The 26,263-nt window shown below is 47.3% G+C and overlaps 1 protein-coding gene and 1 long non-coding RNA gene across 2 annotated transcripts; one reads left to right on the top strand and one right to left on the bottom strand.

The window, feature by feature from the left end:
* Positions 1-368: 368 nt before the first annotated feature.
* Positions 369-6,699, bottom strand: LOC140454031 (small ribosomal subunit protein eS27). Its single transcript, XM_072548978.1, has 4 exons — positions 6,574-6,699; positions 3,674-3,782; positions 2,958-3,068; positions 369-646 (listed from the first exon to the last, which is right to left on the bottom strand). The coding sequence occupies exons 1-4, from the start codon at positions 6,577-6,579 to the stop codon at positions 618-620; spliced, it is 255 nt and encodes an 84-aa protein (XP_072405079.1). The 5' UTR covers positions 6,580-6,699; the 3' UTR covers positions 369-617.
* LOC140454032 (uncharacterized) lies at positions 5,994-20,147 on the top strand. Its single transcript, XR_011952536.1, has 2 exons — positions 5,994-6,386; positions 18,460-20,147. It is a non-coding gene; the product is annotated as an uncharacterized lncRNA (long non-coding RNA).
* Positions 20,148-26,263: the final 6,116 nt, after the last annotated feature.

The following is a 26,263-nucleotide window of genomic DNA, read 5'->3' as shown; positions in this document are numbered from 1 at the left end:
GGGACAGTCACAATCCCATGCTGGTGTTGATAACAGAGGGATTCAAAAACCAGACCGGGAAAGTCAATGCTGCTATTGAAACACCAGCTGACATTCAGATTGAGGATGTCCATTTGTACATGAACACTTGACAGAGGAGAGCACGGACAGAACGTCTGAAGGCAGGTCACTGGATTTGAAAAATCAGCTTTGCTTTCTCTCCGCAGATGCCCGGGTTTCTCCAGCAATTCTGTTTTTGTTACATAGCTTTCCCACCGCGGCATCAAAACAAGTCATAGGTGCACCTACAATCAACAGTACAAACTCACCATGGAGAACAAGACATCGTAAACAAGCCATTTTCTAAAAAAAAACAAAAACTACCTAAAGATGTTACAACATTTTATTTGACAATTCTTAACAAATAACCCAATATCACCAGAAGGTCCAAAAAGGTTGACATAAATCAGATTGGTAAAGCTACGGGACAGTGATGACAGCCTTCCCCCCTCCCCCCAGCTACGTTTCTTTACTCCTACCAACCAGATCTCAGGGAAGTGAATCAGTATCCCTTAGCCAGCATCCTGATGCTCAGTGGTGCAGGTAGTCTCACCCGTCCAGAGATGCCAACTTTCATTTTAGTGCTGCTTTCTTCTGAAGGAACAGCCTGCAGAAGGGAGAGAGAGAGAGAGAAAACACAAACCTGTAAGACGGACATGCTGCCTTGGAGAACAGTCAGCTTTGACAAAGGGTCAGCTGACTCGAAACATCAGCTCTTTTCTCTCCTTACAGATGCTGCCAGACCTGCTGAGAATTTCCAGCATTTTCTCTTTTGGGAGTCAGGTTGCACAGGCTGGTGTTTACACTTCACATACAGCATCTGGGTCTGCTTTGGTCTGGCTCGGCACTCTCACTCCACATCAGCATCCTGCCACCAGACCTGATCAAAGATCAGGAGAAAGTGAAGAATGAAGAGCTTATGCTTGAAACGTCGACTCTCCTGCTCCTCAGATGCTGCCTGTCTGGCTGTGCTTTTCCAGAGTCACATTTTTTTTGGGGGAGTCTGATTCAAGATTGGCACAGCCGACTCTCACTATTGTTCTTCCTTCTGTATTTATCCAGATTCCCTTTTATTCTAACGCTTGCCTCAATTACTCCCTCTGAAAGCATTCACCCCACTCTGGGTGAACCCCCATTGGCGATTCTTGGTGATGGTAAAGAAATAGCTGGAGGCAGTGGTGTGGCAATGAGAATTCCTGAGCTTCATAAACATCGGGAGGGAGCACAACAGCCCTGACATTAAAGTGAACCTGTATATGGGGCTGGGCATCAGCTGTGTACCTCTCTCAGCACCCATCTTTCACAAGCGAGTGTAAGCTTTGGAGACAGAGCGAGCGTGCAGGGAAAGATTGACGAGTACAGTTCCAAGGCTGAGAACCCCAGTGATGAGGACAGACTGGACAAGTATGTCACGTTCTTCTTCGAGAACAGAGGTTTGAGATGGGATGTGCCACATAAGAAGTGTTAAAATAGCAAGGGGTTTGGACAAAGGGAGAAACTGCCCAAGGTTATAGATGAAAGGAACCCAGGCAAACACAAGAAAAGCATTTGATGCAGTGGTGAGAGGGGGAAGGTCGAGAGTGCGCTGCATGAGCACACAGTGGAGGCAGAATTAATTGCGGCATTCAAAAAGAAAATTGAACAATTATCGAGCCAGAGATGTACAGCACAGAAACAGACCCTTTGGTCTAACCTGTCCATGCTGATCAGATATCCTAAATTAATCTAGTCCCATTTGACCCATATCCCTCTAAACTGTTCCTATTCATCTACCCATCCTGATGCTTTTTAAAATGTTGTAACTGTACCATCCTCCTCCACGTCCTCTGGCAGCTCATTCTATTCACACACCACCCTCTGCGTGAAAACATTGCCCCTTTAGTTCCCTTTTAAATCTTTGCCCTCTCAGCATACACCTATGCCCTTTAGTTGTGGACCCCCTTACCCTGGGGTAAAAGGGCCTTGATTCTTCACCCTATCGATGCCCTCATGATTTATAAACCTCGCTACGGTCACCCCTCAACCTCTGACACTCCAGGGAAAATAGCACTAGCCGATTCAGCCTCTCCCATAATGCAAACCCTCCAACATCCTTGTAAAATCTTCTCTAAAGCCTTTCAAGTTTCACCAACACCTTCCTGATAGCAGGAAGACCACAACTGAGTGCAGTTCTCCAAGAGTAACCATTCTGAAGAGAACAATCTTAAGGATACAGGGAAAGGGTGGGAAGACTGGGACTGAGACACAGAGTCACAAGTGAATGTTACTGTTCCAATGATTCGATGATCTGTAGCCTCGTGTTTTGACTCCTCCACACTTTTCAACTCAGCATCGAGGCTCCAGTGCAACCCAGCATTTATATCATTTTAGATAATTATATGGTTTTAATTTAAACATCTAGTCACCCCCACGAAGACCACCCGCTTGAGATGTTCAAATACGCTACACTTTCTGGATTACCCTCCACACTTACACGCCTTAAAGTTGCTATTTCTCTGAACTTACTATTTTAGAATTTTAGTCATTTCCAGACAGTAATGTGAATTCAATTTAATTGGCAGTTAAAAATCAGTCCCAATGCAGAACAGCATCAATCGCCCAAATTGACCCAATCTTTTCTTTCTTATCACTCCTGTTACATCTCCTTCCCTATCCCACGTTCTTCCAGCCTGTTTCCTTCTTAATTCAAAATTTTCCAGTGAAGGCAATTCATTGGCAGGAATCATATGCTTCCCCAACATTTCCAGCAACCAACCGCCCACTGTGAGAAAGATAACAGCTTTGGGGGAATAACACTGGGTGAGGGAATAGGTGCCATTTCTGTCCCCTTGCCCATTCCCAGGTCCTGTTCAAACACTTTACGGCAGGATGAGCACTGGAGGAGATAATGACAAGACACCAGACCAGCCAGCACTCACCTTCTGTTAGCCTGGCCTTTCCACCAGTGGGCTGGCAAAGTACAGTGGAGCATCCGACACAAAGCACGACAGTCTGCGCGTGGCTGAACACGGTGGTGATTTTATAACAACCTAAGAAATAACAAATCGGGAACAAACTATTCAAAACAGAGCAAACTAGTATTTAAAAAGATCTACGTCAAGGAATAAAATTTACACACACACGCATAATGAAAATATTAGGTGCAGAAAGGAATAGTTCCCCCCCCATTACTTACAGGAACAAACCCAGGACGGCTCCAGCACGGGGTCTGATATGGAGTAAAGCTCCCCTCTATGCTGGGACAATCAAACACCCCCAGGGCAGCCACAGTTCGAGCGGCAACACGACAGACATTTTGAATGTTTGCCACATTCTTGAGGAGCTGGTCAGAGGTCAGCAATGTTGATTTTGAGACTGTTGCCTGAATGCAGACAGAACGGGACCAGCCTCGTGCCAACCAATGTTCCCAGTAAGCTGCACAGCCACAAGAGGTTCCACATGTACTGACTGATGTGTCAATACATGGACCTCTGTGAGCAGACACCAGTGCCGTGCAGATTCCAGCAGCAGGAAAAGGAGACCACAGGGAACATTGGTGTTCCATTTGGCTAGTGATGAAATACAGAGGAGCCAGTAACATGCCTTACAGGGTCTACAGCCACCCCAACAGGAGGGTGCGGGAGGGAATACGCACCAGGACATTTGACATCCATGAAGTAAGAGTTGGGGCTTTGCACCAAACGTTTCTTCTTGTGTTTCCTCTTCTCCTCCTCGGGAGAGGGATGTAGCAGATCTTTCGCCAACTGCAGATAAGACAAAATGAGAGAGAGATTACAGACCTTCAGTCCCACACCCATCCCATACAACCAGCAGAGACCTTTAGATAACAGCAGCAGTACTTGCAAACCAAACAACAAAAAAAACACCAGGGTGAGAATTCACCTCGATTGCTACCCCCATTCCTGCACCAACACACTCACAGTGAACAGGCCGGCCAACTGCTCCACCTCTAACGACAGAAGTGGACATCTACCTGGAGTAACAGTATCTTTACCACAGCAAAAAGCTTCAAATGCCTGTCCTTTCTTGGGCAATTAACCACTCTGTGGGGTGGAGAGGTTTGAGCATCACAGGCTCAGCTTCAGAGGTGGAGGACAGGATGCAAGCAGGTCACCCTCATCACACAGCAAGAGGAAGAATGTGGATTGCTGCCATTTTAAACATAAATTATCCATTTGCCAGGCTGGTGTTAGATCGCTTTCTGTTCGGTCAATGCCCCACCCCACCCCCAATACCAGGCCATTAATTGGGCATAGTGGCAATTGCTTTCAGAGGGGAAAGCAGCTGTTTGCCAGAATTCAAAGGGTACCTTTTGAACATCATGGCCCAAACTGAGACATCCATCCCGCAACACAGCAGAAGCAAGGCTTTTGAATAATTCTGAGCAGATAAAACTGCATTATCACATTTTTATGGGCTAGGAACATCCCAAATGATTTCATTATGACTGCACTAGTTCTGAATTGTGCAGTCACAGGCTGTGACTGAACAATGTCAGTACTGTAAAACTGCACAATGCAAATCCATGTGGCCAACCTACTGACAATGAACACTCTCACTTGCAAACTCCTTGAGGGGACAAGTAGTGGTCGTGTCATTTGGCCATTAATCCAGAGGCCTCAGGCTAATGATCTGAAGACAGGCTCAAATTCCACCCATGTGGAATGCTGTGGAATTCAAATTTAACAAGTAAAACCTGGAATCTGAATCTGTACAACAGATCAGGCAGCATTCGAGCAGCAGGAGAATCGATGTTTCGGGCATAAACTTTTCCCAGTGCCGCATTCTCAACTCTGATCTCCAACATCTGCAGTCCTCACTTTCTCCCTGGAATCTAAATCTGTCATGGTGACCATGACAACCATCAACCGTCATAAAGGCTTGCCGTTAACGGAAGGAAATCTGCTGCTCCTTTGCAGTCTGACCCGACAGGCGACTTTAGACTTGTGTGATGACTCCAGACTCCTCTGAAGTGGTTGAGCTAGTTTGAGCAGCAATTAGGGACAGGCAATAGATTTCTGATTTACCAGTGAAAATGTTTTTTTTTTAAATGCACAAGGGACAGTAAGTTGATAACAAAACACCCTCGGTTTGCTAAATTCCTTGCGTGTGTGGGGCAGAGGGCAAAGATGGATTGCCCCCAGTTTTCAAATGCCTTGGGCAATAGGGCAGAAAGCTTTTACAAAACACTCCACTTTTTGTGCAAAGCCTTCCTACGTGGGGCAGGAGATTGTTATGTAATGCTCCAGTTTGCACAAGGGGCGGGAAACTATATAGACCCCCATATAGCAAAGCCCAGAGGCAAGTGGGCTGAGGCTGTAAATAAAGGCCATAAAGCACAAAACCCACAGGCATGTGGGGACAGGAGACTTACAAATACCCCAGAGTGCAAAGCCTGCGAAAGATAAAAGTGCCACAGCTCGCAAAGCCCTTATGCAAAATGCCTCAATGGGTGGGTTGGAAAAAAAAAAGAGGACAGGTAAACTCTCATGCACATGGCGTTGATGTTAAAACTAAAGCTGCAACTTGGAAGGAGAAGAATCCAGCTTAAGTGGGCCACCCATGGGGAATGCATGATTACAGTGATAGGGTGGGGGGGGGGGGGGGAGGAGAATGGGTGGGGGGGGGGGAGGGAGGAGAATGGGGGGGGGGGGGGGAGGAGGAGAATGGGGGGGGGGGGGGGTGGGGGAGGAGGAGAATGGGTGGGGGGGGGGGTGGGGGAGGAGGAGAATGGGTGGGGGGGGGTGGGGTGCCCTTCAATGGATTGGCGTGGAATTATTGGGCCGAATGTTTGTCCTGCGATGCTACTGGTTGTTTGCACAGCCTCCAGGCACTCCAGACAGTGCAAACACCCCTGTGCCCGAAAACACCCTCCCCGTCCCCAAATGCAACCTTCGGAACCCCCTTCAGGACACCAGAAGGTACCCTTGCAGCCGTGTCCCTTTTAAACCCGGGTTTGATTGACAGGAGGCGGCCGGGTCCTTTCACCCCGCGCGCCTAGTGACGGCGTGATTGACAGGCGGTGACCCTCGCGCCCACCCCCACCAACCCCCAGAGCTCCGCGCGACAACTCCTGGCTCGCGCCGCGTTGGCCCGGGGTGACGTGATGGGGGACGGCGAGGGCTGGGCTGGGCTGGGCTGGGTTTGATGGACAGGCAGCAACCCCCTCATCGCCGCGCGACAACTCCGGCCTCGCGCGGCCGTTGCCCCCAGCGACGAACAGGGGGGGGGGGGGAAGAGGAGGGAAGGCGCGCAGGTCCTCGCCCTCGCGCCCCCGAGGCAACGGCGGCCGCGCGCGCGGCTGTTCGCACGAGAAGAATGACCCGCCGCCATCTTTGCCGAGAAGGGTGAGCGATTCTCTCCCCGATTTTTAAATAAAAAGGCATTTAAGGGGGAAAAAAAGACTTTCCGCCCACATCGATTAGCATCCCCCGGAGTTTGGCTTCCGCCTTATCGTTTATTTCTACCCCAAAACCTCCCGGCCCGCTCGAAGCAGCCATTTGTTTTCCTTTCCCCCCTCCCCCCGACACTCACGGGCATGTTGAGCGTGGAAGCGCCGGCGTGGAAAAGGAAGGAGGTTGGCCCGGGGACCCGGATATAACGGGGTCCCCACCCCTCGGGGCGGGCGCAGGGGCCGGAAGCGCGCCTGCGTCATGGCGTGAAGGGCGACACGCCCCTCCCTCCGCCTCCCACGGTCCTGGCCGCCATCTTGGTGAGGTCAGTCACTTCCGCCTGTGTGTCTCCTTTGAGCAGAGTTGTAAAATCACACCACCACCAGGTTACAGTCCAACAGGTTTATTTGTGAGCACTAGCTTTCTCAGTGCTGCTCCCTCATCAGATAACCTAGTGGGGCAGGATCATAAGCTGCAGAATCTATAGCAAAAGATCACAGTGTCATGCAATTAAAATGATACATTGAACAAACCTAGATGGCTGTTATGGTTAGTTTAGATTCCCTACAGTGTGGAAGCAAGCCCTTCGACCCAACCAGTCCACACCGGTCTGCCAAAGAGTAACCCGTCCAGACCCATTTTTCCCTCTGACTAATGGGTGGCACCGTGGTCAGCACTGCTGCCTCACAGCGCCAGAGACCCGGGTTCAACTCCCGCCTCAGGCGACTGTCTTGTGTGGAGTTTGCACGTTCTCCCCGTGTCTGCGTGGGTTTGCTCCGATTTCCTCCCACAGTCCAAAAATGTGCAGGCTGGGTGAATTGGCCGTGCTAAGTTGCCCATTGTGATAGATGTAGGGGAATGGGTCTGGGTGGGTTGCGCTTTGGCGGGTCGGTGTGGGCTTGTTGGGCCGAAGGGCCTGTTTCCACACTGTTAAGTAATCTAATGCACCTAACGCTATGGGCAATTTAGCACAGCCAGTCGCTTGAGGCTGGAATCGAACCTGGTACCCTGGTACTGTGAGGCAGCACAGCCTCACACAAGTCTTTCATCTTTTAGAATGGGTTGCAGGTTTCGGTTCACTAATCCCAGAACTTCTTTTCAGTCACCTTCCTGAGATAACTTAAGGTTTTATTTTTGAAAAAGGTGACATCTCAGCTCAGACAAATGTATTAAAGGTGTGAGGTTAGATCCAGACTGGTTCTACTTCCAAACTAGGAATTTCTCCAATGTTATATGGACTGACTGCCTGCAGGTTGTAAGCTTTTTGAACAAAAATACAAAGTATCTGCAAATACAATCCTGCAAATGCAAATTCAGCATTTAGACTTGTGTGTGTACGCGTGTGAGGGAGAAAGAGTGTGTGTCTGTGTGTGTGAGCGTGCATGAGAGACTGTGTGTTTCTGCGTGCATGAGTGTGATTAGAGTAAGTCTGTGAGAGGGTGTGAGTATGGCGGGTGTATGTGAGTGTGTCTGAGAGAGAGTGTGTGTGTGAGAGAGGGTCTGCATGAGTGTGTGAGTATGTAAGAGTGTCTGTGTGTGAGAGAGAGAGAGAATGTATCATGTAATGGGGTCACCTGTAGTGTGACATGAACCCAAGATCACAGTTGAGGCCATTCTCTTGGGTATCGAACTTGGCTATCAGCCTTTGCTCAGCAGCTCAGCCAGTTGTTGCATATCCCGAAGTCCACCTTGGAGGACGGTCACCTGAAGATTCAAGGCCATTCTAAAAAGATGAAAGACTTAACAGTAATCTAGGTTTGTTCAATATATCATTTTAATTGCATGACATTGTGATCTTTTGCTATAAAGTTTCAGACTTATGATCCTGCCCCACTAGTTACTTGATGAAGGAGCAGTGCTCTGAAAGCTAGTACTTCCAAATAAACCTGTTGGACTCTAACCTGGGGTTGTGTGATTGTTAACCTTGTCCACCCCAGACCAAGACTGGCACCTCCACATCATGGCTACCATTGACACCATCTCCTTTTAGAGAGTCAGACAGCATGGACATTCACTTCCGGTTTGAAAAAAAATGGAGTGGAAGCTTTACTCTGTATCTAACCCCGCGCTGTCCCTGTCCCTGGGAGTGTTTGATGGGGGGACAGTGTAGAGGGAGCTTCACTCTGTATCTAACCCCGTGCTGTCCCTGTCCTGGGAGTGTTTGATGGGGGGGACAGTGTAGGGAGAGCTTTACCCTGTATCTAACCCCGTGCTGTCCCTGTCCTGGTAGTGTTTAATGGGGGGGACAGTGTAGAGGAAGCTTTACACCATATCTAACACCGTGCTGTCCCTGTCCTGGGAGTGTTTGATGGGGGGACAGTGTAGAGGGAGCTTTACCACATATCTAACTCTGTGCTGTCCCTGTCCTGGGAGTGTTTAATGGGGGGACAGTGTAGAGGGAGCTTTACTCCATATCTAACCCTGTGCTGTCCCTGTCCTGGGAGTTTTTGATGGGGGGACAGTGTAGAGGGAGCTTTACTCCATATCTAACCCTGTGTTGTCCCTGTCCTGGTAGTGTTTGATGGGGTGGACAGTGTAGAGGGAGCTTTACTCTGTATCTAACCCCGTGCTGTCCCTGTCCTGGGAATTTTTGATTGAGAGAGGAACAGTGTAGAGGAAGCTTTACCCTGTATCTAACCCCATATTGTCTCTGTCCTGGGAGTGTATGATGGCAGGGATAGTGTAGAGGAAGCTTTACTGTATGTTTAAGAGAGTAGGCAGATCTTTCCTTTCATTAAAAAGCGATGAAGGAGCTTTATAGAGTCATACAGCATGGGACAGACCTTTCTGTCCAGCTTTCCTAAACTGAACCAGTGGACGGTGTAGAGGGAGCTTTACCCTGTATCTAACCCCGTGCTGTCCCTGTCCTTGGAGTGTTTAGTTGGGGGGGGGGGGGGGGAGAGAGACAGTGTAGAGGGAGCTTTACTCTATATCTAACCCCGTGCTGTCCCTGTCCTTGGAGTGTTTAGTGGGGGGGGGGGGGAGAGAGACAGTGTAGAGGGAGCTTTACTCTATATCTAACCCTGTGCTGTCCCTGTCCTGGGAGTGTTTGATGGGGGGGAGACAGTGTAGGGAGAGCTTTACTCTGTATCTAACCCTGTGTTGTCCCTGTCCTGGGGGTGTTTGATGGGGCAGGGATAGTGTAGAGGAAGCTTTACTGCATGTTTAAGAGAGTAGGCAGATCTTTCATTAAAAAGTGATGAAGGAGCTTTATAGAGTCATACAGCATGGGACAGACCTTTCTGTCCAGCTTTCCTAAACTGAACCGGTTCTATTTGCCAGCATTTGGCCCATATCCCTCTAAACCTTACCTATTCATGTGGTAAAAACAATGACTGCAGATGCTGGAAACCAGATTCTGGATTAGTGGTGCTGGAAGAGCACAGCAGTTCAGGCAGCATCCAAGTAGCTTCAAAATCGACGTTTCGGGCAAAAGCCCTTCATATTACCTATTCATGTACCTGTTCAAATGTCTTTTAAATGTTGTAACTGTACCTGCTCTCTACCGCTTTTGCAGGTTTTGTTCCATATTTTTTACTGAATCCATTCCTATATTCTCCCAGTCGTAGAGCACAGAAACAGACTCTTTGGTCCAACCAGTCCATGTCAACCATAATCCCCAAACTAAACAAGTTCCACTTTCCTGTGTTTGACTGACATCCCTCTAAACCTTTCATATTCATGTACTTTATCAGGTTAAATTCTTATCGATCGACACTTACAAAGGAAGCAAAAATATTAATACTTGTACGAAACGTGAAGGTCGAAAAGACTGTTGCTCCAGAGCTTGCTGCCCCTCAACCACAGCCAAGCTCCTCTTGTATGGTTTCAACATTGACACCCACTTGACAATGTGAAAAATTGCCCGGCTATGTCCAAGACACACAAAAAAAACCGGACAAATCCAACCTGGCAAATTACCGCCCCATCAGTGTGCTCTTAGTTGTCAGTAAAGCGACGGAGAGTGTCTTCAACAGTGCCATCAAGCAGCACCCGTTCAGCGATGCCCAGTTTGGGGTCCGCCAGGGCTGCTCAGCTCCTGACCTCATCGCAGCCTTGGTTCAAGTGTGGACGAAAGAGCTGAATTCTAAAGGTGAGGTGAGGGTGATCACCCTTGACAGCAAGTCTGTATTTGACTGCATGTGTCGTCAAGAAGCCCGAGCAAAGCTAGACAAACTGGGTATCAGGAGGCATACTCTCCGATGGTTGCCACGTAGAAAGATGGTCATTGCCATTGGAGGTCAGACACCTCAGCTCTCTGCAGGAGTTTTTCAGCATGTCCAAGGCCCAGTCATCTTCAGCTGCTTCATCAATGACCTTCCCTCCATCATAAGGTCAGAAGTGGGATAGAACATAGAACATAGAACAATACAGCACAGAACAGGCCCTTCGGCACACGATGTTGTGCCGAACTTCTAACCTAGATTAAGCACCCTTCCATGTACCTATCCAAATGCCGCTTAAAGGTCGCCAATGATTCTGACTCTGCCACTCCCACGGGCAGCGCATCCCATGCCCCCACCACTCTCTGGGTAAAGAACCCACCCCGACATCTCCCCTATACCTTCTACCCTTCACCTTAAATTTATGTCCCCTTGTAACACTCTGTTGTACCCGGGGAAAAAGTTTCTGACTGTCTACTCTATCTATTCCTCTGATCATCTTATAAACCTCTATCAAGTCACCCCTCATCCTTCGCCGTTCCAACGAGAAAAGGCCAAGAACTCTCAACCTATCCTCGTACGACCTACTCTCCATTCCAGGCAACATCCTGGTAAATCTTCTCTGCATCCTCTCCAAAGCTTCCACATCTTTCCTAAAGTGAGGCGACCAGAACTGCACACAGTACTCCAACTGTGGCCTAACCAAAGTCCTGTACAGCTGCAACATCACTTCACGACTCTTGAATTCAATCCCTCTGCTAATGAACGATAATACTCCATAGGCCTTCTTACAAACTCTATCCACCTGAGTGGCAACCTTCAAAGATCTATGTACATAGACCCCAAGATCCCTCTGTTCCTCCACCTGACTAAGAACCCTACCATTAACCCTGTATTCCGCATTCTTATTTGTTCTTCTGAAATGGACAACCTCACACTTGGCAGGGTTGAACTCCATCTGCCACTCCTCAGCCCAGCTCTGCATCATATCTAAGTCCCTCTGCATCCGACAACAGCCCTCCTCACTGTCCACAACTCCACCTATCTTCGTATCATCTGCAAATTTACTGACCCACCCTTCGACTCCCTCATCTAAGTCATTAATAAAAATTACAAACAGCAGAGGACCCAGAACTGAACCCTGCGGAACTCCACTTGTAACTGGGCTCCAGGCTGAATATTTACCATCTACCACCACTCTCTGCCTTCGACCGGTTAGCCAGTTTTCTATCCAATTGGCCAAATTTCCCTCTATCCCATGCCTCCTGACTTTCCGCATAAGCCTACCATGGGGAACCTTATCAAATGCCTTACTAAAATCCATGTACACTACATCCACTGCTCTACCCTCATCCACATGCTTGGTCACCTCCTCGAAGAATTCAATAAGACTTGTAAGGCAAGACCTACCCTTCACAAATCCGTGCTGGCTGTCCCTAATCAAGCAGTGTCTTTCCAGATACTCGTTAATCCTATCCCTCAGTACCCTTTCCATTACTTTGCCTACCACAGAAGTAAGATTAACTGGCCTGTAATTCCCGGGGTTATCCCTATTCCCTTTTTTGAACAGGGGCACAACATTCGCTACTCTCCAGTCCCCTGATACCACCCTCGTTGCCAGTGAAGACGAGAAGATCAATGCCAACGGTACTGCAATTTCCTCTCTTGCTTCCCACATAATCCTAGGATATATCCCGTCAGGCCCGGGGGACTTGTCTATCCTCAAATTGTTCAAAATGTCCAACACATCTTCCTTCCTAACAGGTATCTCTTCTAGCTTAACAGTCCGTTCCACACTCTCCTCTTCAACAATACGGTCCCTCTCGTTCGTAAATACTGAAGAGAAGTACTTGTTCAAGACCTCTCCTATCTCTTCCGACTCAATACACAGTCTCCCACTACTGTCCTTGATCGGACCTACCCTCGTTCTCGTCATTCTCAGGTTTCTCACATACGCATAAAATGCCTTGGGGTTATCCTTGATCCTATCCGCCAAGGATTTTTCATGCCCTCTCTTAGCTCTCCTAATCCCTTTCTTCAGGTCCCTTCTGGCTATCCTGTATCCCTCCACTGCTCTGTCTGAACCCTGTTTCCTCAACCTTATGTAAGCCTCCTTCTTCCTCTTTACTAGACATTCAACCTCCCTCGTCAACCAAGGCTCCCTCACACGACCATTTCTTTCCTGCCTGATAGGTACATACATATCATGGACACGTCGTATCTGCTCCTTGAAAAAGTTCCACATTTCCACCACATCCTTCCCTGACAGCCTATGCTCCCAACGTATGCTCCTCAAATCCTGTCTTACAGCATCGTAATTTCCCTTCCCCCAATTGTAAAATCTACCTTGTTGTGCGCACCTATCTCTCTCCATAACCAAGGTGAAAGTCACAGAATTGTGGTCACCATCACCAAAATGTTCACCCACTAACAAGCCCACCACTTGTCCCGGTTCGTTACCGAGTACCAAATCCAATATGGCCTCCCCTCTGGTTGGACACTCTACATACTGCGTTAGAAAAGCTTCCTGGACACACTGCACAAACACCGCCCCATCCAATCTACTTGATCTAAAGAGCTTCCAATCAATATTTGGGAAGTTGAAGTCGCCCATGACTACGACCCTGTGGCTTCTGCACCTTTCCAAAATCTGTTTCCCAATCTGTTTCTCCACATCTCTGCTGCTATTGGGGGGCCTATAATAAACACCCAACAAGGTGACTGCACCTTTCCTATTTCTGACTTCAGCCCATACTACCTCCAGAGGCAGATCCCCCTCAAACTTCCTTTCTGCAGCCGTTATACCATTTCTAATTAGCAATGCCACCCCCCCCTCCTTTTTTACCACCCTCCCTAATCTTACTGAAACATCTGTAACCAGGAACCTCCAACAGCCATTCCTGTCCCTCATCTATCCATGTTTCCGTGATGGCCACAACATCGTAGTCCCAGGTACCGATCCACGCCTTAAGTTCACCCACCTTATTTCTGATACTCCTTGCGTTGAAGTATACTCACTTGAGCCCATCTCTGTGTCCGCAAGTAGTCCCTGTCAGTGCTACCTTCTCCACAGCCTCCCTACAGTCTTGGGCATCCTGACACACAGCTAGCTTACTTGCTGGACTACAAGTCCGGATCCCATCCCCCTGCCAAATTAGTTTAAACCCCCCCGAAGAGTGCTAGCAAACCTACCCCCCAGGATATTGGTGCCTTTCTGGTTCAGGTGCAACCCGTCCTGTTTATACAGGTCCCACCTTCCCCAGAATGCAGTCCAATTGTCCAAATATCTGAAGCCCTCCCTCCCACACCATCCTTGCAGCCACGTGTTCAACTGCACTCTCTCCCTATTCTTTGCCTCACTGCCACGTGGCACCGGCAACAACCCAGAGATGACGACTCTGTCTGTCCTAGCTTTTAGCTTCCAGCCTAACTCCCTGAGCTCTTGAATGACCTCTCCACCCCTCTTCCTACCTATGTCGTTGGTGCCAATGTGTACCACGACTTCTGGCTGCACACCCTCCCCCTTAAGGATTCTGAAGACACGGTCCGAGACGTCTCGGACCCTAGCACCCGGGAGGCAACAAACCATCCGAGAGTCTCGCCCATGTCCACAGAACCGCCTGTCCGTCCCTCTAACTAGAGAGTCCCCTATAACTAGCGCTCTCCTCCTCTCCCCCTTTTCCTTCTGATTGCACAATGTTCAGCCCCATTCATAACTCCTCAACTACTGAAGCAGTCCGTTCAAATGCAATAAGATCTGGACAATATCCAGGCTTGGGCTGACAAGTGACAAGCAACGTGCACGCCATACAAACGCCAGGCTATGACCATCACCAATAAGAGACAATCTAACCACAGCCCCTTGACATTCAGGAGTGTTACCATCACTGAATTCCCCCACTATCAACATCCTGGGGGCTTACCATTGACCAGAAACACAACTGGACTCGCCATATAAACGCAGCGGCTACAAGCAATCGATTGGGATAGGGACTGTCTAGCCAGAGGCACAGACAGATGTTTCTGTAGCCGACAGCGAGAGATCAGAATGGTGTGTTGCCTCCCTCACACCAGGATCAAGGATATCTTGGAGAAAGTGCAGAATATTCCCAAAGGGGAGAGGGACCAGCAAGGGGGTCGTTATACACATTGGAACTAATGACATAGAAAGGGAAAAAGATGAGATGCTGAATAGAGAATATAGAAAGTTAGATAGGAATTTAAAAAGGATGTACTCGAGGTTAGTAATATCTGGATTACTCCCGGTTCTACGAGCTAGTGAAAGTAAGGAGGGTAGAGTCACAAATGCGTGGCTGATGAGCTGATGCAGGGGAGAAGGGTTCACAGTTTTGGATCTTTGGAATCTCTTCTGGGACCTGTAGAAGTGACCTTTATAAGAAGGACATCTTGCACCTGAATTAGACAGGGTCTAATATACTGGATTAGTGGTGCTGGAAGAGCACAGCAGTTCAGGCAGCATCCAACGAGCAGCGAAATCGACATTTCGGGGTCTAATATACTGGCAGGGAGAGTTGCTAGAGCTGTTGGGGAGGATTTAAACTAGTAAGGTAGGGTTAGGTGGGACCCAGGAAGGTAGTGAGGAAAGAGATCGATCTGAGACTGGTACAGTTGGGAAAAGGAACAGGTCAAATGGTCAGGGCAGGCAGGAATAAAGCAGAGAACAAGATAGGACAGATAAATTAAACTGCATTTATTTCAATGCAAGAGGCTGAACAGGGAAGGCAGGTGAACTCAGGACATGGTTAGGAACATGGGACTGGGATATCATAGCAATTACAGAAACATGGCTCAGGGATGGACAGGACGTTCCAGGATACAAGTGCTACAGGAAGGATAGAAAAGGAGGCAAGAGAGGAGGGGGGAGTGGCGTTTTTGATAAGGGATAGCATTACAGCTGTGCTGAGGGAGGATATTCCCAGAAATACATCCAGGGAACTGAGAAATAAGAAAGGGATGATCACCTTATTGGGATTGTTCTATAGACCCCCTTAATAGTCAGCGAGAAATTGAGAATCAAATTTGTGAGGAGATCTCAGTTATCTGTAAGAATAATAGGGTGGTTATGGTAGGGGCTTTTCAACTTTCCAAACATAGACTGGGGCTGCCATAGTGTTAAGGGTTTAGATGGAGAGGAATTTGTTAAGTGTGTACAAGAAAATTTTCTGATTCAGTATGTGGATGTACCAACTAGAGAAGGTGCAAAACTTGACCTACTCTTGGGAAACAAGACAGGGCAGGTGACTGAGGTGTCAGTGGGGGAGCACTTTGGGGCCAGCGACCATAATTCTATTAGATTTAAAATAATGATGGAAAAGGATAGAGCAGATCTAAAAGGTAAAGTTCCAAATTGGAGGAAGGTCAATTTTGACGGTGTTAGGCAAGAACTTTCAACAGTTGATTTGGGATGGATGTTTGCAGGTAAAGGGACAGCTGGGAAATGGGAAGCCTTCAGAAATGAGATAACCAGAATCCAGAGACAGTATATTCCTGTCAGGGTGAAAGGAAAGGCTGGTAGGTATAGGGAATGCTGGATGACTAAAGGATTTGGTCCAGAAAAAGAAGGAAGCACATGCCAGGTATGGACAAGATAGATCGAGTGAATCCGTGGAAGAATATGAAGGCAGTTGGAGGGAAATCAGGAGGGCAAAAAGGGGACATGAGATAGCTTTGGCAAATAGAGTTAAGGATAATCCAAAGGGATTTTATAAATATGTTAAGGCCAAAAGGGTAGCTAGGGAATGAATAGGGCCCCTCAAAGATCAGCAAGGCAACTTATGTGGAGAACCACAGGAGATTGGGGGGGATACTAAACAAGTATTTTGCATCAGTGTTTATTGTAAGAAGGACGTAGAATGTGGGGAAATAGATGGTGGCATCTTTAAAAATGTCCATATTACAGAGGAGGAGATGTTGCATGTCTTGAAACACATAAAGGTGGATAAATCCCCAGGACCTGATCAGGTGTACCTTAAAACTCTATGGAAAGCTAGGGAAGAGATTGCTGGGCCCCTGAAACTTGAAAGGTTTCAGAAAAGATTTACAAGGATGTTGCCAGGGTTGGAGGGTATGAGCTACAGGGAGAGGCTGAACAGGCTGGGGCTGTTTTCCCTGGAGCGTCAGAGGTGACCGTTTAGAGGTTTATAAAATCATGAGGGGCATGGATAGGTTAAATAGACAAGGTATTTTCCCTGGGGTGGGGGAGTCTAGATCTAGAGGACATAGGTTTAAGGGGAGAGGAGAAGGATTTAAAAGGGACCTAAGGGGCAACTTCTTCACATAGAGGGTGGTGCATGTATGGAATGAGCTGCCAGAGGAGGCTGGTACAATGACAACAATTAAAAGTCATCTGGATGGAGACATGAATTGGAAGGGTTTAAGAGGAATAGGGGCCAAATGCTGGCAAAATGGCACTAGATTAGTTTCGGATATTTGGTCAGCATGGACGAGTTGGACTGAAAGGTCTAAAATGATGATATCAGCTTGTACGAGGGGGCATAAGTACAAACTGAGGGGTGATAGATTTAAGACAGATGTCAGAGGCAGGTTCTTTACTCAGAGAGTGGTAAGGGTGTGGAATGCCCTACCTGCCAATGTAGTCAACTCAGCCACATGAGGGAGATTTCAACAATCCTTGGATGAGCACATGGATCATGATGGGATAGTGTAGGGCAATGACAACATTTAAAAGGCATCTGGATGGTATATGAATGGGAAGGGTTTGGAGGGGTGTGGGTCAAATGCTCTCAAATGGGACTAGATTAATTTAGGATACCTGGTTGGCATGGACGAGTTGGACCGAAGGGTCTGTTTCCATGCTGTACATCTCTATGACTCTAATTGGGACTAGATTAATTTAGGATATCAGGTCGGCTTGGACAAGCTGTTTAGCTGTATGAATGTAAGTGGCTGAATTAAGTCCACAGCCAGAAAAGACGAAGATGTAAAATGCAAAAAAAAAAGTAAAGCAAGGGTCTTTTCCCCAGGAAGGGGGTGTTTCAAACCAGGGGACACGTTTTTATGGTGAGAGCAGAAAGATTTAAAAAGGACATTTGGGACAACGTTTTCACACAGAGAGGGGCTCGCATGTGGAATGAACATCCAGAGAAACTGGAGGATGCAGGTACAATTACAACATTTAAAAGACATTTGGATAATAGGAATAGGAAACGTATTGGGGGGGAATTTGGGCCAAATGCAAGCAGGTAGGACTATTTTGGGAACCTGGGAGAAAGTGAGGACTGCAGATGCTGGAGAGTCAGAGTTGATAAAGCAAGGCAGTGGGAAACGCAAAGCAGGTCAGGCAGCGTCTGAGGAGCAAGAGCATCGACACTTCTGCAGAAGGGCTATGCCCGAAATGTCGACTCTCTTGCTGCTCGGGTGTTGCCTGACCTGCTGTGTCTATGTTGGGAACGTAGGAGAAAGTGAGGACTGCAAATGTTGGAGATCAGAGACGAGAGTGTGGTGCTGGAAAAGCACAGCAGGCCGGGCGGCATCCGAGGAGCAGGAGAGTCAACATTTCGGGCATAAGCCCTTCATCAGGATTCCTGATGAAGGGCTTATGCCCAAAACGTCGATTTTCCTGCTCCTTGGATGCTGCCTGGCCTGCTGTGCTTTTCCAGCACCCCACTCTCGACTGTGTTGGGAACATGGTTGGTGTGTACTAGTTGGACTGAAAGTCTGTTTCCGTGCTAAATTGGTGCCACTAAACCAACTGGGGGAAATAAAGGGGAGTTGTATCAATGTGATATGGATAAAACTGGGGTTTTCAATATATTTTCGAATTTGGAAGCAATGGGAACAATGAATTGATTTTCTCTGATATGTTTTTTCCATCTCTACCTTAGATATATCAGAACCGTTTGTTTTTACAAGAATGACTAGTTGAAAAACCAAGATGGCTGCAGGATTGATGCATGTTTTGAAAGCAAGTTACCTGACCCTCGTTGCAAGCACTGTTTACACAGCTGCTTGTTCAAGCAATGGTTGAAGTGTGCCGTCAAACTGGAACTGAGAAGTCGTATACAGATGGAGATTTGGTTGGTCCAAGAAGCTGGTTGACTCGTGACCAAATATCGACGATACAAGTTTTCTGTTCGCCAACAATGTGGTGATGATTCTCAGGTAGTTGAATAGTTTGGTAGCAAGAGGTATAGATGGAGTCAATGGATGGAAAGTTGGCTTGGTGACAGACTGGGCTGTGTTCAAAACTCTCTATAGCTCCTTACGGTCCTGGGCAGAGCGGTTGCCGTACCAAGCCATGATGCAGAAGCTAGAATGCTTTCTCTGGTGCACCTGTAAACGTTGGGTGAGTCTTTACTGACATGCTGAATTTCCTTAGCCTGGTGAGGAAGAAGAGGCATTGTTGTGTCTTCCTGACCGCCACATCAACGTGGGTGGGCTTTGACAGATTGTTGGTGATCAGAGGAACTTGATGTTCTTGACCCATTCCACTTCAGCTCGAAGAAGAGACAGAAGCCATCAGATCTCCACCAGCTCAGGTGTGCTCTCTGTACTTGACAGGAGAGTTATGGAGATGTACAGCATGGAAACAGACTCTTCGGTCCAACCCGTCCATGCCGACCAGATATCCCAACCCAGTCTGGTCCCACCTGCCAGCAGCCGGCCCACATCCCTCCAAACCCTTCCTATTCATATACCCATCCAAATGCCTCTGAAATGTTGCAATTGTACCAGCCTCCACCACCTCCTCTGGCAGCTCATTCCATACACGTACCACCCTCTGTGTGAAAAAGTGTGCCCCTTAGGTCTCTTTTATATCTTTCCCCTCTCACCCTAAACCTATGCCCCTCTAGTTCTGGACTCCCCCAACTCCAGGGAAAAGACTTTGTCTATTTATCCTATCCATACCCCTCATGATTTTATAAACCTCTATAAGGTCACCCTTCAGCCTCCGACAGTCCAGGGAAAACAGCCCCAGCCTGTTCAGCCTCTCCCTGTAGCTCAAATCCTCCAACCCTGGCAACATCCTTGTAAATCTTTTCAGAACCCTTTCAGGTTTCACAACATCTTTCCGAAAGGAAGGAGACCAGAATTGCACGCAATATTCCAACAGTGGCCTAACCAATGTCCTGTACAGCCGCAACATGACCTCCCAACTCCCGTACTCAATATTCTGACCAATAAAGGAAAGCATACCAAACACCCCCTTCACTATCTACCTGCAACTCCACTTTCAAGGAGCTATGAACCTGCACTCCAAGGTCTCTTTGTTAAAACCTATTTCAAATAAAAAGAAAACCAAGTTTTATGTTTTCATCAACAGTTGCTTTTATTGGATAATTAAGAGACCTTTTACAAGCGAACCAGCCCACCCTGTGCCTGCTGCAAACCAGTGAGAGATTCTGGAGAAGGACAATTGAGCAGCAGCATTCTGACTAGCGCAAGAATCTAACCTTCACCTGTAACACCATGTTTTTCTATTCTTTTGCTTGTGTGTGTGTGTTTGAGAGAGGGGGAGTGTTCATAAAAAGATCTGTAATTAATAAAGTTATATGGTGACAGTTTGTAATTATTTACCTGTAGTGTCTGCATATTTGTAACAAATATTATTTTTTATTCAGTACAGAAACCTGGTCCATGCTTTCTTTCAAAAGACAGGGAATTTGGGGGAATGTAACATTGGTAACGACTCCAGAAATAGCAAGGCTTGATTTCCAGCATTTTTGTTATGGATCAGACTAGACCTCCACAAAAATATTTCCTTACAGAGGTTTACAAAATTATGAAGCGTATGGATAGGATAAATAGGCAAAGTCTTTTCCCTGGGGTCGGGGAGTCCAGACTAGAGGGGCATAGGTTTAGGGTGAGAGGGGAAAGACATAAAAGAGACCTACGGGGCAACTTTTTCACACAGAGGGTGGTACGTGTATGGAATGAGCTGCCAGAGGAAGTGGTGGAGGCTGGTACAATTGCAACATTTCAGAGGCATTTGGATGGGTATATGAATAGGAAGAGTTTGGAGGGATATGGGCCGGGTGCTGGCAGGTGGGACTAGATTGGGTTGGGATATCTGGTCAGCATGGACAGGTTGGACCAAATGGTCTGTTTCCATGCTGTACATCTCTTTGATTCTGGACCCTAACTTTTTCTTATTTTACAGGGAAATGCAAAGAGCCTCAGATGCAATACTACTGGTACAACACCTTGATGTTAAGCAAAACACAATTTATTTTGTGTTAAAATATAACCAAAGAAAAATGAATTTAGAATAACTTAACTCAGTTAACAGAATAATAGATACAGTACTTATTACTAATTAACAATTCCAATATTCAGAGGAACCTCGATTATTAAAAGGACACAGGTGGGGAGTATTTCGTTCTGTTAATCGAATTCCGGATAATCAAATGCCGGATAACATAGTTTAATCAAGCATCGGGACCTCACAATCTTGCCGGATAATCCAATATTCGCATAACCGAATACTGGATAATTGAGGTTCCTCTGTAGTAACATCCCAATAAATACACCCCTTGGCAAAAAGCAATATTCGGACACAGATTCTCACATGCAGTTCTCCAATCCAGGAGGAAAGCAAAAACATCATCAAGAGAAAATTCGGAGAGAGTAGCAGCCAAAAGACATTCACTGAAGCCTCCAACTCTTTTGAGATCCCCAACACCTTCTGGTGTTACTGAGAAAAAAGACAAAAGCCAGAAATCTGGATTGATGAGAGCTGGCCACACCTTTTCAGGATTTTTTTGTTAAAAAACCCAAGGCCTTCCAAGCTGTTTACTCAAGAGGTCTTCAGCAGCCAGTTCATTACCTCTGCCTTACAACTTCTCTTCAAATAACCACAGGACAAATTAAACTCTCAAAATGACAGCATCGTCAGTGAGGCATAATAATGTAAAATAGCTGCAGTTGTAAAGCATGCTGCCTCAGGGATTTTCAGAGTGCTACCCATTCACAATTGAAGACCAAAAACAATGTAATGTCACTCAATTGAAACAGGGTGAGATGAATCCAGGATTATTGGTAAGTCAGAGGACTGTGCATGTATGCAGCAGCCCACCAGTACAGACAGTCCCTGGGTTATGAATGGATTCTGTTCCTAAGTATGTCCATTGGTCGACTTGTACACAAGTTGGAACACAATACACCACACTATAAAATACCTGTTCCAAAGTACAATTGAACATTCACATGTGACAGCCTTAAAATTAATCATAATATGGGATCTCGTTCATAAATACGAGCATTTGTAAGTCAGACCTTTTTAAATCAAGGACCCCCTGTATAAACAATAGCTATGAGATATTGTTCAATTGGAGAGGGTTCAGAAAAGATTTACTAGGATGTTACCGGGAGCGGAGGTTTGTGTTGTAAGGAGAGGCTGGGATGTTTTTCACTGCAGCCTAGACGTTTGAGGGCAGACCATTCTCCCTGTGTCTGCTGCGTTTCCTCTGGGTGCTCAAATTTCCTCCCGCAGTCCAAAGATGTGCAAGTTAGAGTGGGTTGGCCATGCTAAATTGTCCCATAGTCCAAGGGATGTGCAGGTTAGGGTGGATTGGCCATGCTAAATTGTCCCGTAGTGCCCAGGGATGTGCAGGTTAGGGTGGATTGGCCATGCTAAATTGCCCCATAGTGTCCAAAGGATGTGCAGGTTAGGGTGGATTGGCCATGCTAAATTGCCTCATAGTGTCCAAGGGATGTGTAGGTTAGGGTGGATTGGCCATGCTAAATTGTCCCATAGTGCCCAGGGATGTGCAGGTTAGGGTGGATTGACCATGCTAAATTGCCCCATAGTGTCCAAGGGATGTGCAGGTTAGGGTGGATTGGCCATGCTAAATTGTCCGATAGTGCCCAGGGACGTGCAGGTTAGGGTGGGTTGGCCATGCTAAATTGCCCCATAGTGTCCAGGGATGTGCAGGTTAGGGTAGATTGGCCGTGCTAAATTGCCCCATAGTGTCTCGGGCTGTGTAGGCGAGGTGGATTAGCCATGGGAAGTGTAGGTTGCAGCGATGGGATTGGATGCCATTGGGCGGGTCAGTGTGGACTTGTTGGGCCAAATTGCCTCTTTCCACACTGCAGGGATTCCATGGTTTTGATGATTCTTATTGTGATTTATAGGATCATGAGGAGCATAGATGAGATGAACAGCTTAGAATCATGGAATCCTTTCAGTGTGAAAGCAGGACATTCAGCCCATTGAGTCCACACCAACCCTCAGAAGAGCACCTCACCCCAATCCCTCTAACCCTACATTTCCCAGCACATCTGCAATATGTGTCTACTAGGCGATTGAAGAGAAGGCTGAGCTGCAGCCACTATAGTATAGTTGGACAGCCCCCCTCTGTCCTTCCCCTCCAAGCCTAAGCAGAGCTACGCAGGTTAAGAGGGCAGAGGAAGACGCTCATGGGACCAAGGTACTCAGTTTTGTTACGTTATGATGGTTTAACCCTCTGCACGGACAATCTCGTGCAAATAGCACACTTTGCAAATGGAGCTGGACCCATCAATGGCACCAGCCGTTCACCTCTTTGGTGTCAGGAAGAAGGCCCAGTTGGACAGCACCCAGAAGAAATGGTGGAAGAGTCTCCTGGATGGGCCGAAGATAGAGATCCCCAACGGATCTCCAGGGGACACGATGGCACAACAGATCCCCTGCCCCCATATTGCATTTTGGCCCAACAATGAAGCACAGGGCTGGTACAATTCATGGGAGGGCCTTGGGAAGTGTTGGAGAACAGAGGGGTGCAGGTCCCTAATTCGTTGAGGTTTACGTCACATATAGACAGGGTGGTTAAGAAGAGTTTTGGCACGCCTGCCTTCATTACTCAGTCATATTGTCACAGAATCATAGAGATGTACAGCAAAGAAACAGACCCTTTGGTTCAACCCATCCGTGCCAACCAGATATCCTCAATCAATCTAGTCCCATTTAGAGTCATGGAGATGTACAGCACAAAAACAGACTCTTTAGTTTAATTTGTCCGTGCCGACCAGATATCCTAAATTTAATCTAATCCCATTTAGAGTCAGAGAGAAGTACAGCACGAAAATAGACCCTTTGGTCCAACTCGTCCATGCCAACCAAATATCCTAAAATAATCTAGTGCCATTTGCTGGCACTTGGCCCATATCCCTCTAAACCCTTCCCATTCATATCTCCATCCAGATGCCTTTTAAATGCTGTCATTATAGCAGCCTCCACCAACTCCTCTGGCAGCTCAATCCATACACACACCACCCTCTACGTGAAAATGTTGCCCCTTAGGTCCCTTTTAAATCTTTCTCCTCTCACCCTAAACCTATGTTGTCTAGATTTGGACTCCCTAGTCCCAGTGAAAAGACCTTGTCTATTTCCCCTACCCACGCCCCTCATGATTTTATAAACATCTACAAGGTCACACCTCAGCCTCCGACGCTCCAGGGAAAGTTTTGAGTATAGGTGCTAGGATGTCATGTTGAGATTGTACAGGACATTGGTGAGGCCTCTTCATAGAATCCCTACAGTGTGGAAACAGGCCCTTCGGCCCAACAAGCCCAAACCAAACCTCCAAAGAGTCACCCACCCGGATCCATTCCCCCTACCCTATATTTACCCCCGACTAATGCACCTAACCTACACATCCCTGAACCCTATGGGCAATTTAGCACAGCCCGTTCACCCAACCTGCTCATCCTTGGAGAAAACCAGAGCACCCAGAGGAAACCCCCGCAGACACGGGGAGAATGTGCAAACTCCACTCAGACAGTCGCCTGGGGATGGAATCGAACCCTGGTCCCTGGCGCCGTGAGGCAGCAGTTCTAACCACTGAGTCATCATGCCACCCCTTCTGAAATAATGTGTCCAGTTCTGGTCACCCAGTTATAGGAAGGATATTATTAAGCTGGAAAGGGTTCGGAAGAGATTTACCAGGATGTTGTCGGGTATGAAAGGTTTGAGTTATAAAGAAAGGCCGGAGAGGCTTTTTAACTGGAGCGTAGGAGGTTGAGCGTTCACCTGATAGAAATCTATAAAATAACAAGGGTTATAAACAGAGTTGACGGTAGGTGCCTTTTCCCTAGGGTGGGGGATTTCCCTAGGGTAGGGGGCACAATTTTCAGGCGAGAGGAGAGGGATTTAAAAAAGACATGGGGGTCAAGTTATTTATACACAAGATGGTTCGTGGGTGGAATGAACTTCCTGAGGAAATGGTGCACAGTTACAACATTTAACAGGTTAGGAAAGGTTTGGAGGGAGATGGACCAGGAGCAGGCAGGTGGGACTAGTTCAGTTTGGGAATTATGTTTGACGTGGACTGGTTGGAACGAAGAGTCCGGGTGGGATACTGTACAGAGAGTCGATGTGGACTGAATGGGCCGAATGGCCTGCTTCCACACTGTGGGGATCCTATGGTTCTGAAGCAAAGGGACCCCCAGGTGGGATGGTGAGCTCTGAAGCAGCCGATATAGAGTCCCTTTCCCCAACACCGCCCCACTGCAATACTTCTCCTCCTCCTCCTCCTCCTCCCCCCCCCCCATTGAGAGGTTGTGTCAGTTCTCAATCCAAAAGGGTAAAGTTAGTTTGAAAAGCAAAAGCTGGAAAATGAACATCTTGGGACGTACACGGTGAGATGAAGAATTTGGTTCGTTTGACTTTATTGGTCAGTGTGTTAGACCACAAGACATAGGAGTGGAAGTAAGGCCATTCGGCCCATCGAGTCCACTCCCCCATTCAATCATGGCTGATGGGCATTTCAAGTCCACTTACCCTTATCCCTTAATTCCTTGTGAGACCAAGAATTTATCACTCTCTGCCTTGAAGACATTTAACGTCCCGGCCTCCACTGTGCTCCATGGCAATGAATTCCACAGGCCCACCACTCTCTGGCTGAAGAGATGTCTTCTCATTTCCGTTCTAAATTGGCTCCCCTCTAATTCTAAGGCTGTGCCCATGGGTCCTAGTCTCCCTGCCTAATAGAAACAAATTCCCAGAATCCATCCTTTCTAAGGCACGCATTACCTTGTAAGTTTCTATTAGATCTCCCCTCAACCTTCTAAACTCTAATGAATACAATCCCAGGATCCTCAGCTGTTCGTCGTATGTTAGACCTACCATTCCAGGGATCATCCGTGTGAATCTGCACTGGACATGCTCCAGTACCAGTATGTCCTTCCTGAGGTGTGGGGCCCAAAACTGGACATAGTATTCTAAATGGGGCCTAACCAGAGCTTTATAAAGTCTCAGGGCACATCACTGCTTTTATGTTCCAACCCTCTTGAGATAAATGACAACACTACATTTGCTTTCTTAATCACGGACTCAACCTGCAAGTCAACCCTCAGAGAATCTTGGACTAGCATTCCCAGATCCCTTTGTACTTTGGCTTTATGAATTTTCTCACCGTTTAGAAAATAGTCCATGTCTGTATTATTTTTTCCAAAGTGCAAGACCTCACATTTGCTCACATTGAATTTCATCAGCCATTTCCTGGACCACTCTCCTAAACAGTCTAAATCATTGAGTATAGGACTTGGGAGGTCATGTTGTACATACAGGACATTGGTTGGGCCAGTTTTGGAATACTGTGTTCGATTCTGGTCTCCCTGCTTTAGGAAAGATGTCACAAAATTTTAAAGGGTGCAGAAAAGATTTACAAGGATGTTGCCGGGTTTGGAGTGTTTGAGCTACAGGGAGAG

The sequence above is a fragment of the Chiloscyllium punctatum genome, chromosome 28 (assembly GCF_047496795.1).
Source record: "Chiloscyllium punctatum isolate Juve2018m chromosome 28, sChiPun1.3, whole genome shotgun sequence".
In the NCBI taxonomy this organism is placed as follows: domain Eukaryota; kingdom Metazoa; phylum Chordata; class Chondrichthyes; order Orectolobiformes; family Hemiscylliidae; genus Chiloscyllium; species Chiloscyllium punctatum.
This window is presented reverse-complemented; position numbering and strand designations above follow the sequence as displayed.